We start from the raw sequence: 14637 nt of genomic DNA, 5'->3' as shown, positions 1-14637 counted from the left end.
CGGCTGTTTTGATGCTTTGGTTTAATTTAATTTCTTTTCTGCAGGTGTAGTAATGAGATAAGGGGAAGCTTTTTTACAAGGTTGTTGAACTCTGATACGTTCTTACTACCAGCTGAAGATTTTTTGAATATAGATTTATTTTGCCCTCGTTTTATTTAACAACAAAATATGACAAATGCTGGCTGGCACTCTTTCCCCTACTGCAACGGGAAGGAAAACTTAACGGTGTCTTTACTAGCTGAGCCAGGTGCAGCTATCTTGTCTGCTGGACCCCTTCATTTAGGGCATCTGAGAACCTGAGTCCAGGGATGCAAAATTTGCATGAGAACTAATCTTCCTTCCTCGAAAATGCTACCACCCTCTTGGCTTCAAGTGATTAGAAAGAGGGAAATATTGTTGTGGAAGAATTGTGAGCATTCATTTAAAACGGGGGATTTATATAATGGATTTTTTTATTTCGAAAAGGTGCGTTTCCCTTAAGCCATGTTCACAGCATGGAGTGGAGGAAGTACCTGTTAATTTTGATAAAATAAGGCCATAGATAGCTAGAGGAAATATTGAAAATATATTTACTGGGTATTTCCCGCTGAACTCCTGTGCTGTATAGTAAATGTCAAGCAGAGAAGAGTATTTCATCACAAGGAGATGGAATTAGGGGGTAACCACAGCATGTAGTTGTTAGGAAATTGATGTCCTTTCAGCTGTAAATACTTAAAATCCAAAACACTTCATAGTGGTTTCCTCAAACTTTTTCCAGAAAAAGCAAAGAACAGAAGATCAGTGTGCAATGGAAGGTTAAAAAAAAAGGCTAGAGTGGCCATTGACACTTTGTGTTTGATAAATCCCACTGGGCCTTCAAGCTGCAAGCTTTTATCCTTATGAGCTAAACCCGTGTGAACAGCAAACCCCAGACTTTGGCGTGCAAGTAACTGTTTCCTCAGTATGGCCATAGCTGGCTTTGTACCTGACCTGCACAACATTGATACGGTTGCTTTAAAAAGCCTGAGCAAGTCTGCTGCCCCACAACCTGTCAAAATATCACTAATTATCGTGTGGTGGTAATTCATGATGGTTTCAGAATAATAAAGGAGCCAGAATTGGCAAGTTTAAGAATCCAGTTTGTTGGATTCATGCTGGAAATTGCAGAAAAGTTGAAACCAAGGATTAACTTCTTCCCTGCTCAGCAAACAAAGCAGTGTGAGGTATTTCAGGGCCTTTGCCCAACAGCCCCATGGATCTCTGTACTTTGTTAAAGGCTAAGGTGCTCTCTTTGGGAGACCTTTGCTTTCAAGCCCAATCCTGGACACCTATTTCCTTGACAAAGTAACGTCTTTTTCTGGATTATCCAGAAAGACTGTTCCCCTCTGCTCAGCATCTGAGTGATAATCATGTCAAGGCAAGAGAAAGATTCAGAGCAAAGTTTGCATTTAACCCCCAGAAAGGTGGCTACTGTTAACTCTGTTATTTGAAAGTATTGAATTACAGAATCATCTAGGTTGGAAAAGACCTTGAAGATCACATAGTCCAACCATTAACCTAACATTGACAGTTCTCATTTAGTTCTCATTAGTAGGAAATTTAAGAGAGTAGGACTTGTATTTGAAATTTGCATTAAAAAAAACCATCAACAATTGGTTTTCCCTAATGTATGGGCTATTTTCTACATAATTAGCCAAGATGTCTTTGGTATTAAGTGGACACACATAGTATTTCATTGCATCCTTCTGTTTAGGTTGTGGCTGATACCAACATCAGTGCCATTGCTACCCAGCTGGAGAGCATGTCTGCGGGATGCAACCTTAACTCTTCTGAGCATCCTTCTGAAGATCCCGAGTAAGTCTGTACTTAGTCTGCACAGCTGACGTGGATTTCTGTGCACCATGCAAGGGAAAAGCCGAGTGGTGAAGGAGGTCTCTCCCATTGCTTTTCTCTCTAATTTTCCATCACCTTTAAAATGAAAACTGTGACCTTCTCCAAGCTGATTACGGACTTGTGTCCATCTTCACCTGATGACAGAAATTGCTTGAGTAAATAAGCACAAAATTGTTTCCAAGCATTAGTTCTGGACGTTTTTTTAAAAAAAAAAAAAAAAAAAAAGTCTCTCTTTTCTAATGTCTTATGCTGACATGTTAGTTCTGCCCTTGTCTGTTGACTTCCTTGCCTAAAAGGAGTTATGGTCATAGCAATTGGAAATAATTTGTCATTGGCAGACTAAGGCAAGAGGTGTTAAAAAGTCTGGTATGAGAGACAAATGTTTCAAAACATGTCCCAGAACTTTCTTTGTCTTTTCAATCTTTTTAATTTTACAATTCAAAAAAATCTGATTAAAAAATTTTCTACTTACAGCACTTCTGTATGGTGATGGAAGTTAAGAGATCTAGCCCTCCCATGACCATGCATCATTCTCCATCGTGTGCGTTTTAGGGCAGCTTATAGCATTCCAGTTACCATTTTGAAATTCATTTGATCTTCATTTTGGTTTATTAGCTTCATTATGTTTTTCATTTTCATTCTTTGATTCATTATATTTATTTTAAGAAGCTGAGATGCAAGTTGCTGCCCTACCTCAGGGGTTTTTAAGTATAAAAGTTAAACTACCCTGCATTCTCTAGTCTTACAATGTGAGATACTGGTTTTATTGCTGCTCTCAAAGAAGAATTGCTTACTTCACAAAAGGATTTGTATTCTCTTCTCATATCAAAATAGTAAGGAAATTTGAATGTGAAAATATGAAGCAGAATTAGGTAGGCATATGCATTTGTTCTGTCCTGAAGAAATGGCTAGTTATTAGTTATCAGAGGCTGCACCTTTATATAGGTGGAAAATGCCAAACAGCTTTTGTTTTTTAGCTATGAGTGGTCTAAATTCCACCAAAAATCTTCCTCTGCTCAATGTAGACAATAAAAGCCCCTGAAGAGCAGTTCAGGGTCTAAGAGATACACTGGGTGAGGGGCTCCATGGAATTATGAGGCACAGGGATGTAGGTCAAATATAAGTTGTTAGAAAACAGCCCAAAGAGCCTGCAGTAGAGCTGAGACTATAAACACAGGTGTTCCTGGCTGCACCCTGTCTATTAGACTCATTCCTCTGAAGTCATAAAATAAAATTATGCTGTAAGGAAATTGTTGCAGTTGCCACTTATGCAGACTAAAGATGGCAGCTTGGCCGGTAAGAAAGCAAACTGTCCTTTATGTACGTGCAGTGACTGCAGATGGGGGGCATCTCAATTCTGCATCAGAGATAAGTGCTCTTGTTGAGTTCTTATGGAAAATAAGTATTTTCAAAGTGAGGAGCTGCAGTACACAGAACAGCGTTTGAACTCCGGGCCATGCAGGAGTGTGTTTCAGCGCAAGGGCAAGAGTTTGTGACTGTATGAAAAACTTCTTGATAGATAAACATCTCTGTAAGCGTTCCTTCTGCATAAAGTCCCCAGAGACAGACATTGCTGTTCTAAGTGATATTTATTGTGTTTTCAGAGCACCTCACCCTAAGATTATTGCTCTGGAGAAAGGCTCTGATGGACTGGGATTTAGTATTGTAGGGGGGTATGGAAGTCCCCATGGAGACCTGCCCATTTATGTCAAGACTATATTTGCCAAGGTATTTTGTTTTGTTTTTTCCCTTTTTCTGTATTATCTTTAAAAATAAACCTTAAGATTTGGCTTGGATAATATATTATGTAGTAGAAAGCAAAATGTACTGTCTAAGTACATTGATGTGAGTAAGTGGACCCAGAACTCACAGCTGGCTTCTCAGTTTATATTTCACATTACTGATGGCTGAAACAAGATACTTTATCTCAGCAAAATTGCTCTGTGTACTTGGAGAACTTGGTTTTATACATCAAAATATTTATAAGGCAGTTTTATATCTGTAAATCTCAAAATGCCTTGCAAGAGGTATGGAGGTATCCCTTTTCCCACTGTACAGGAGAGGAGATGGTTGCAGAGGTGCTGTATCTTTGTGGCTGAGCTTCAGCTGCAAAACAGGCAATAAGCTCCTGGCCTCAGATAGCTGCCTCGGTGAGAAAAAACACGGAAAGAGGAAAATGTCATACCTTGTGCCTTGATAATGAATTGGCTTACACATCGGTCCTGGCTGTGGTTGTTCTCCCTTGCTTCCAGCTTCTCCCTCATGCCTCTCTGAGTACTCCACTCCCGTGTGCTGGAGCCGCTCACAGCACGACTGTCCAGCCCATCTCTGACCCCAGCCCTGAGTGTCAGAGGAGGACTTGGTGGTCCCAGCCAGGTACAGCAGTGGCTCTGGCCACCAAGGCTGAGGAAGAAACAGCCCAGGCAGACAGCCCCAGAAGGGCCACTGGTGTGGAGGGAGAAATGTCCCTTGCTAGAAATGTGCTCAGCGTGGGCCAGCAAGATATGTCAGGCACGGCCACGTGAAGGGAGTTTGGAAATGGGGAGAAGGAAAGGCAAACAGTGGGAATTAGGGAGACTTTCCATAAAGTAACTTCCAAGTCAGTCACACACAGTTGTTTGTCCTGTGCCTACTCGCTGTCACTTGTGTCAGCACTTCTGGCAGGGTAGATGACGTCATTAAGAAAACTTCATCTGAAGGTGGAGTAGAAGTCATGTCTTCTCTGCTTCTGCAATTCTGGGACTCAAACCACAAATATCTGATCTTTTTACAATTTTCAGTTATTAACATGGGAAGATATTATGTCTTTAAACTGATGCTTAGATATACAAGTTTCTAGATGTGAGCACAGCTGAGAAACCCTAAATCGAAGCTAGAATATGCTGCAGTCACTGGTGGGGCCATGGAGCAGAAACGGACCCCATGAGCTGACCTGTGGGCAGGGCAGGGCTCAGGATTTAGATAAAAGAGCTGCACTGAGGCCTCTGGAGGAGAACAGCCATTTCTAAAGCTCTGTGGGAACTTCTCAGGACCTTCAGTGGAGCTAAGCTCCATCCAGGGCTTGGGGCAATGCCCAGGCTGTTGCGCTTGCATGAGCTCTGTGTCCCTCTCCCTCCCCACATTTTAACCTGTTTCTCAGCACTGGCTGCGGAGTACACTTAAATACTTCTCTAATAAGCATTTCCATAATCATAAAAGCCAGAACTAGTCTTTACACTGCATTTTTTTCAGGGATGAGCCAATTCCCTTCTTCCCAGTGGTATCACCTGCCCGCGCTGCCCCAGACCTTAGAGGGTTGGCTGAGCGATGGGCAACGGTTGAAGCGCTCAGGGAGACTTCAGCACTGTCATTTCCCATGTCCCCCACCCGGTTACGGTGGGATTTCCAGTGCTGCATCCCTCCTCATTTCATCCATCAGCATTATGAGAGGCGGGAGGGCTCGGTGCTACCAGCCACTAACGACTCACTTTGCTGTTTGCAGGGAGCAGCTGCGGACGATGGCAGACTGAAGCGCGGCGATCAGATTTTAGCAGTTAACGGGGAAGCTTTGGAAGGTGTTACTCATGAGCAAGCTGTAGCTATTCTGAAGCGCCAGAAAGGAACTGTAACATTAACAGTGTTATCGTGAATGTCATTGCGCTTGCAGAGATAAATACAATTATTTTAGAACATCAGTAGAGCTATAATAGTCCTGTTCAGCCCTGAGCAGGATGTAAAGCAAACCCTGGCAAAAATGAATCAATATTCACCCCATTGCCAGAAAGGGTAGTGTGCATCTCGAGCTTCATTTAGCCTTCCCCATTTATCAGCCTTTCTCCCCACCCTCCCCTACTTCTGGTGGCTTTTGAGGTTTCTCTGGACAAGTTTAATTAAGAAACTTCAAAGAACAATATCCGTTTTACTTTATTTATACATATCCCCACTAGTCTGAACGCCAGTTACAACTGCTGAACCTGGAATCAGTTCGCACACAAAAGAGAATTTAGATCATCAACTGATCTCATCTGATGAGCGGAAATAAATGCCGAGTGACTTGTCATCTCACTCATGATTTACTTATGCTAATTGTCCTTTCAAGTATGCCAGAAAACATTAGCAATGTAATTAAATTACCACTGTTCCAAATGATGAAATATCAAATTCTCCTCTGGGAAATTATTTGTGCTCGGCACAGTAAGTCTGATAGTCAAATGTGAACTTCTCATGTTTATCTCTTTGGGTAGGTCTATGGAAGTTAGTCAGAGGTAATTACTGTGATGTGTCAATTTGCAGCCTTTAGCATGAAAAATAAACTAGGGGAGAGGGAAATTTATTTTTTTAGGCTTTTAAAATGTTTGAGCCTTTTCAGATATTTAGGCAGCATGAACAACAACAACCTATCTCGTTCTATTCTAATTATATTTTTAAAGAGGAAGAACTGTGCTGATATATGCCAGGCATGTTGCATACAAAGGCAGTTGTTGTTGTTGTGCCAAGTTGCAGCATAATTGTTCATCCTGAAACTTTAATGAAGACAAAAGTTTGCTTCGGCAATGTGATCCTGTAATTCTAGTAATGATGGTGAGGAGTCCCTCTGCACATTGTCTTTAAGGATAGATGAAGTTAATCCAAACCAGCAAACCATTTTACATTTCCAGGAGTCTCCCCAAGATCAGATAGTACAGGAAGAGGCTTTCACGGATCACAGAGGATGCTTCTCTCCTGGGGGTGCTGGAGTTCAATTTTGGATAATACCAAACCCCAGGCTGGCTGCCGTGCCCACCCTCCCCAGGGCAGAGCATGCAGAAGAGAGTTCTTCAGCCCCTTCCAGCCAGTCAGACGGCTCAGTCGAAGCCCCCAATTATTTTTTTGGTTTAAGCTAAGCCAGGCAAGAGTATGCTGAAGCCCACGAGGAGCCTTCCCAAAGCCTGTCCCGCTCTGCGCGGTGGAGGTGGGATGCAGGGAACATTCAGCCAGAAGTTCACAACGTGATTACGTGTCGCAGCCATTCCTGCAGTGATTATATGACCGTGGCCTTAGTGATTTAGCAAATGAATTTGGCAGGCAGATTAATGGCAATGCAAGTCATTGTGGTTTAATCTTCCTATCCAGAGGAACAGTAGGGTTTTAGAGGAAGCAGCCCAGTCTGATTTGGACTATTTGGTATAATTTATAACGATGATGTAGCTGGGAGAAATGAAGGGGGGGGATATCAAAATTGGCTGCTCATCTTATACGAAAAATCCCTCGAATTAAATGGAAAGAAGATTCAAAATCTGCAGTATAATAACTGAGAAGCACAGGGTTTGTGTTAAAGGTACTGTTGTTCGGTATGTTTTAGCTGGAGTGGGTATTTGCCCATTTTACGTAAGAGAACAGGTACTGAAACGAGGTGAACTACACTGAAACAAGCGAGCTGTGATTAGCTCTCTTTGAAACGATTTTCCTTATTTCATTGAAAAGTTTTCTTTAGGTAATCACGAAGTGCATTTAGCCTGCTGGAACAATTAGTGGGTATGCTGTTAATAGTGCCTGGAAGAGACTTCATGTTTTCAATGGATTCCCACTGTACTATTTGATTTGCCAAGTGAAGTGTTATTGGAACCTCGACTGTAGATACACAGAAATATGTCCAGATGTAGCAAATTGGAGAATTTTTAACAAACTGCCTTTGGTTGCAAAAGTATCCAAGGCATGCAGAAGTTAAGGGTGGCTAGGTGAAGTGTGAAGAGGTACCCTCAGAAATACTGTATGGAATTTATGAACAAAATGTAATGATTCCTCTGCCTGATTATGTTTTTATAACCGCTGCATTCCTACTTTAAGATGTTGCCACATTTAATCTATGAAGTTTTACACGGCTATTTATTAGCCTATTATGCACATACTGTTCATATACATAAAGAATAGAATTTATGGGCTGAGATATTTTGCACTTCTAATTGCTCAGAATGAGAGAGAACATTTTCTGCTTCTTGTAATTTGCACTTTGTGTGTTGAATATATTACTGCCAAAAATTATATTGCAACTAATTGATAAACCAGTGACCATGCGGAGAAGCGTGTGCTGTATGTACAGGACCAAGTTAGATAATTAAATTTGCATTACGCTTGTCTGGGTTGAGGTGTTCTGGTTTGTTTAAAACTTTATTTCTGTGCAAGGGAAAAGGCAATTAAACCTCCTGATTGTATGTTTACGTATATCAGTAAAATGAGACATTTTATGACTTCGAAGATTCTAAATAAAGCTCAGTTACATAAGTAGTTGTGCATTTTTTAATTTTTTTTTTTTTTTTAATTTAAGTTGCTGCTCAACTCTATTGCATGAGATGTCTTTGCTCTTCCAAGTAGGGCCGGTGACTGCCCTTCCTGGGGAAGTGGTGTGGTGGAAGGCTGTGGTGACAGCCGGCTGTGGTGACAGCCCGCCGAGGCTCTGCGCACAGGTAGCAGCATTGCTCCCGAGGGAGACAGTCACAGGGAGCCACCCCGTGACCATCTGCCCCCCAGCAGAAGGGTGCAGCCACCGTCTGGGTGGCTCTAGCCTGGTAAGTAGTTTTTATCAGGAACATCAACAAAAACGACTCGGTTGAGAGACCAGGGATCTGGTGCTCGGGCAGCAAAACCAGGGGATGAAGACAGGTGCCGAGGGATCATTACTGTACCAGGAGGAATCAAAATCAACACGAAGGATACTTGCAGGAGGAACATCTATACCACAGGCAGCTCACAACCCTTCAGAGGTGCCACTTGCCACCATTTCAACTCGTATGTATGGGTGGGAAGGGTTCTCCTGCTTGGCTTGAGGACTCAGCTGTCAGAGCTTTTCCTTTTAGAAGAGCCGCGTGCTGTTTGCAGTCCCTCCATCAGCTTCCTCACCTGGAGAGACAGGGAATAACCTGCAGTTTGCAGTGACACCATCAAAGATATCCTTGACGACACCAGGAGCCATCTTAGGACTGTTTGCATTTCTCGGCAAACTCTGCAGAGAAAAGGGCACGTTACGCCCGTGTTTAGACTCCTTCCAAAGGCTGGCGTTGAGATGCTGCAAGTTTTTGTGTCCTCCCCACCATGTGACTTGCCAGGGAACAAAGTCTGTCCAGGCATGATCCCCACTGCCGAGCAGTGAGCTTTGGAAGTACCTGCTGGGTGCAGCCTGTGACGGTGCTCGGGCAGCGACGTGATCTGTGGCAGCGGACGGTGGGCGGGTGTGGGCAGCAGTCAGCCTGCAGGAGTGAGGGGACTGTGTCCCATTGCTCTGCTCCATAAGGAATTGCTGTAATGCCTCTAAATTCCCTGTAATTAATCAGATGGCAATTACGACCCTGGAAGTATGACATATAGAGAGTCTGTTGAGGTAATATGATTATGCCGAGATGGAGCAGTTAATGTACCTTTGCCTGAAAGAACTGGAATGAATTAATTTAACATTACATATGTATAAAACATCCGTTTTTACAGTTGTGCTGAGCATTGATATATAATTCCATTATCATCTTTCTCCACAGTTTCACACTTCTACATCCATAATTTAGCTGTATTTACATTCTGGTTAAATACTGTCATGGTCATTGTTTTTTCTCATAGCAGCAATGGACATTTTGTTCTCTAACACGCACGATCCTGTGACAGCTGGACCTTTTAGGGTGGCAACAAATCAGAGCACACCATGTTCTGCAACATCCCAACCACAAAAGGAACAAGGATCACCTTGACTTTGCCTTCAGCTTTGTCCAGGCGGGCTCCAAGGTCTCTGCTGCTTTCGCAAGTCTGGTGGGGTTGAAGCAGAGTTTATTCCAGATTCCTGCACAAAAAGGAAAATACACATTGGCAGCATAAAAACTCTTCATTCCTGATAGTGCAGCCCCTGCTGTAGGTGCTGTGTCTCTGTAACTGCTCAGTTAAAATTAAAAATCACATCCTAATCAAAGCAACCATACCAATCAAAACAGCAATGACACGGGGTTATTCTGCTGTGCTTCCCATCCGGGATGCCCTGGGCTGGCTGCAGACCTGCTGAGCTCCGCTTTTCCTTTCCATCACATCCTTGGAAACAGGTTTTCTCTCTAGAAATGACACAACATTGCAGTTGCTTTTACAAACTCACCAGTGAGCTGCCACAAGGAGGAGGTAAACCAAAAAAAGAAGTCGTCCTCGAAGGTCTCCTTTTTCCTGAAGAAAATGTACTTTTTGGGAGGGTTACTTCTTTGCACTTTGAACAAGAATGGGCTCTTTTGTCTCATAAAGCCCTTCACTGGCTTTTTTTCTCGTTTCTTCTTTTTTAACACTTTGATGTGTAGGTACAACGGGCCATCTGTTGAAAATAAACATAAGCGTAGAAGATGGGTTTCTCCTGGCGCTCTGGGAGCTTGTTTGCTGCAGGTTCTGGTTTATTTGTATGCAGCAGAAAAGGAGCTGCAAATAAATTCCCCTAAACAGCAATACGCTATCCTTCCCTCCTTGCCCCTCTCTGCCAGGTGGGCTTTTTTACAGACTTGTTTCTTTTCAAGGAAAAAGGACACTCTGGATGCTTGTGTGCAGCGGTGCTCCTAAAGTGCAAACTCAGCACAAATCTCACTGCGGATGGGAGGCAGCGAGAGCGTAACGCCGCACCTGGGCATCCCCACGAGAGGAAAACGAGGACCAACAGCCTGATGTGCGTGCTGAAATCTGTGTGCAGGGCCCCTGGGGCTGAGCTGGACCCTTGCGGTACCCCCCTCCCCGTCCTCCCATCGCAGCTCATGGGGCTAAACCCCGTGCCAGAGCCCATTGCATGACCCATCACAGGGTTTGGGGTCTCAGCGAAGGCCTTCACTGGAGCTCACCTTATGTGACAGGGTGGATTTGTGTGCTGGAGATGGTGTTTTGCAGCACAGTCATGCCAAAAATCTAATTTTAGCATTTTCTCCAAGCTGCGTTTGGGCTTGAAGAAAGGCCCTGTTACAGGTGACCCCCCTTGCTGGCGTCGCTAACAGTCCCTGCCCCGGTGTCTCTGCAGGATTTCTGCTGGAGGATATCCTGGCCTGGTGTCTGCTGCTTGCTGGAAAGCTGCTTTATCCGGTGAGAAGTGCCTGTGGGACTGTGCCTGCCAGGTTTGTTTCTTAGTTGGGTGTTTTACTGCTCCTGCCAGAGAAGCAGGAATCAGCGCACAACCCCTGACGCTCACAAAAAGCTGTTAAACTGCTGCATTGAGGGAAGCAGATAAACCCAGGCAAATTATTATTATGTGGGCAAACATAATATTGCTGGTTTTTAAATCGGGGAGTGGGGTAGCAAATGGAGACGGCTGCTGGTGTTACCCTGTGCGGGGTAAAGCGTGAGGTTGTGTTGTTTAACCCCTGCCGTGCCAGACGTCCCCCTCGCAGGTCACAGGTGCTGGGGGTACGTGGGCCCTGGTCTTTGGGTGGCACCTGGGTGTCGGTGGCGTGTCAGCAGCTGGTGGTCCTCTCTCCATGGCTGGAGCCCACCCTGCCAGTTCTGAAATCCGCTCTTACCTTGCAGACCCAGGGCCGAGAGCCTTTGCTTCATTAATCATATTTTTCTCATCTTTCTCAAAATGGGGCTATAAACCCTTACATGGAAACATCTGCCCTTGAAAACATAATACTCCGTATTCATACTCTGTATGAATATTTTCAACTATTCAGGAAACACTTAGTAGTTCTGTTACCCTTCTTTTTATTCCTTCCCCCCCCCACCCCCGCAGCGTACAGGGAGGCAGCTGATGGCACCAGCGCAGGACCAGGGGATGTCACCAGCACCTGGATGGACCAGGGCAGGGACCTGGCACATCCTCGCCAGACGGCTACAGCCACCAGCCAGGGACATCTGTGCAGGCCCCAGCTGTGGTGGCTGCACCGGCTCCAGGCATTGTGCTCCCACCGCTTTTTCTGCTGAAATGGCGCTAGATGGAGCAATTGACAAAATATTGTGTTTCTGGTGCCTTCAACCTGGGGCTTGGTGGCCCTGCCAGAGTGGCTGCCCCAAGGGATGCTCCGAGGATGCTCCATCCTCTCAGCCCAGACCGGGAAAGACAAACTCCCAAACCTCTGAGCAGGCTTTTTCCCCTGCAAATAGGTGGGTGCTGTGAAAAGCAGATACCTGGGTGCCACAGCGAGAGATTTCTAGGAAATGAAATCATGGCCTGTCTCACCCGTGCTGATAACTACCCTCCATCCCTGGCAAAAGCAGGGTCAAGACAGGTGCCAGCCTCACCCCACGGACCCCAAAGCAGAGGTGCCGTCGATGTGCCTGACGTGCTGCCCCTGTGGCAGCTCACTCCCTTGCAGCAAATAAATCTGCCTTTGCCACAGAGGCATTCATCTCTTCCAAGAATATTAAATTCTGCTGATAGTCACTGAACTGACACTATCCAAGCTGCTGATGGGGCAGTTCTGGGTGATAAACTGAGAGGTGCGGATTTTCTCTGGGCAAGATTGGAAAGAAAAAGCAGAATTCATTGTGGTTTGTACCCTGTGCTTTGACTCGGACCCGAGAGAGCTGCCGGTCATCGGTTTTGCCTCTCCCCCAGCGTTAAGCCTCCAGAGGCTCATCCCAGCACCCAGTTGTCACCCCACGTGGGGAGGCAGCGGGCGGGAGCTGCCTGCAGATGTCAAAGGAGCGAAGCCAAGGCACGTCCCGGCTGCCTGGGAACGGCCTGCTAATTTAATTAACCGCGGAGGTTTTGTTCACCAGTTGCATGGGCTCTGTGTGTGCGTCGGGTGCGAGGTGGTCTGCTCTCTCCCTGCGCTTTGAATGTGGCCATGGCCCCGTTTCAGAAGTCGATGGAGATTTCTTGCCCTGCTCCCCCCAGGGCTCCTGGCCCTGCTCCTGCTTTACCAGAGGGACCAGGGTCCTCCCCCGTGGGCTGAGGATACCTGGTATTTACAGCGCAAAAAATGAGTTAACCTTTAACAAAAGCTAACTGCAACGATTAAAGTAGCCTGGACAATGTTAGCAAATTACTGCAATTATTTTTCTTTTCTGCACTATCTGGTCTCGGAGCCCCCTTTGCTGATCCTTTTCCCAGTCAGAGGGACCCATGATGTTTTCACCACCCCACGGATGCAGGCGCTGAGCACAAGGCAGTCCTTTGTCTGGGCCTGCCGGGTCACAGGAACCGCATGTTTAGCCACGGACCAGGCGTTTTCATTCCTCACATATCTTGCAGCTGATGTCAGGACAGCGCAGGGGCAGCCGTGGGGGCTGTCCTGCTCTGGGGGGGCACAGCGTGGCCGCGTCTCCATGTCTCATCTCCCCCCAAAATTTCTGGATATTGCCTCCCAACCCTGGTGTCCCCAGGGAGGCATCGCTCCCGCGCCTTGGCAGCTCGCAAGCGGTGGGAGGAACAATTTGGAATCATCTGGTTTTCAGCAAGGAAGGGGGGAAGCCGCCGGCTGTTTCTTTTGTGTGTTGTATCCGGCGTGGGTATCGACACCAAACCACGTGCAGAAGGCAGCTGGCTGGGGTGAGAGGGTCTCACGTGGCTCTGGCCGGGTCCAGCGCCAGCGCACAGAGGAGAACTGGGGGAAAAACAGCGGAGGTGGCAGCCCCAGGGGGTTTGGAGGCTCTGCTCCCCAGGGGATCCATGCCCCAGAGCAGCTCCTGCGTGGTCACGTGCCATGGGGTTGTACGTTTGCTTCCAAACCAGTGTTTGCCATGGAGCTGGAGCCTGCCGGCCGTGAGGTCTCCAGGCATGGGGCATAGAAAGGTTTGGGTTGGAAGGAACCTTTAAAGGTCACTTAGTCCAACCACCCTGCAATGAGCAGGGACATCTTCAACTAGATTGGGTTGCTCAGAGCCCCATCCAACCTGGACCTGGATGTTTCCAGGCATCCAGTGTCCTCTTCTTCAGGATGGTCCTTGGGTGGAGCTGGTTGTTGTTCCCCTTTGGCACCACCATCCCCCCTTCCCATCCCCGTTCTTCCACCGAAGCACTCGCTGTCCAGCATCGCGCTCAGGCAATCCCGGCATCCCCGGGGACACCCAACGGGTTCACGTGCATGTGGGGTGGGGGTCAATGTCTGGGTGGCGGAGAGCTTTCTCTGAAGGCTATTAGTAAATTAGAGGGAAAAACAGAGCATCTCTGGAAGCCATCCCATTTTCAGTCCCAGTACGGATGCTGAGGGCTACGCAGGGCGACGTGGTTCTCTGCGACCATGGAGGTGCTTTGGATGAGACTGTCGAGTCCCTGCTCCCCTCCTCGCAGCAAAAGAAAGGGACACACTAGAAATGGCCATAAGGAGAGTGGAAAAATGATGTTCAGCTGAGTTCCTCGTCATCTTTTCCCTTCAGAGCTAATCAGCTCCTAGATGGTGAGCCTGTAAAGATCATTAAATTAATTTCTTTCCTTGCTGTGACTTAATTGTTTCCATTTGTATTGTACAGTGCTCACACTGGGGATGTGTTTTTGCTTGCCTATATTTAGTTTGATCTCTACCATGATATCAAAATATATAAATTAAGGCTGGCTCTTGGGCGCTTCATGGCACCGAGATCCTGCAGACGGTTTTCTGTTGGTTTTGTGCAATCTGGTACTTTGACAGAGTGATGCTGGGCACTGGGGATGCACAAGGGCAGCGTCAAACCATCCACGGTCCCTCGGGGTCAGGGTCCACATGAGCGAAGGAACTGCGCCGGGGGTCACCCCGTGGGAGCTGCTCCTCCCCGGGGAGATGGTTCAAGGGGAAAAGAGGAAATATAAGGCAAAGGAATGAAAATAAACATTCTGGGGATGTAGTTAACCAGCCTGGGCTGCAGGGATGGGAACAGGAGGGAAAGGGGGATGCG

The 14637-nt window shown here is 46.2% G+C and overlaps 1 protein-coding gene across 3 annotated transcripts in view; it reads left to right on the top strand.

The window, feature by feature from the left end:
• Positions 1 to 8112, top strand: part of PATJ (PATJ crumbs cell polarity complex component) — a 160522-nt gene extending 152410 nt beyond the window's left edge. For all 3 annotated transcript variants that reach the window (XM_074875879.1, XM_074875878.1, XM_074875880.1), the window contains exons 43-45: positions 1733 to 1833; positions 3477 to 3600; positions 5354 to 8112. In XM_074875879.1, coding sequence (XP_074731980.1) covers positions 1733 to 1833; positions 3477 to 3600; positions 5354 to 5500 — 372 coding nt within the window. In that variant the 3' untranslated portion in view covers positions 5501 to 8112. The remainder of the gene's footprint in view (positions 1 to 1732; positions 1834 to 3476; positions 3601 to 5353) is intronic.
• Positions 8113 to 14637: the final 6525 nt, after the last annotated feature.

Source organism: Strix uralensis, chromosome 8 (genome assembly GCF_047716275.1).
Source record: "Strix uralensis isolate ZFMK-TIS-50842 chromosome 8, bStrUra1, whole genome shotgun sequence".
NCBI lineage: Eukaryota > Metazoa > Chordata > Aves > Strigiformes > Strigidae > Strix > Strix uralensis.
Note: the sequence above shows the minus strand (reverse complement) of the source record. Positions and strands in the feature narration are given on the sequence as shown.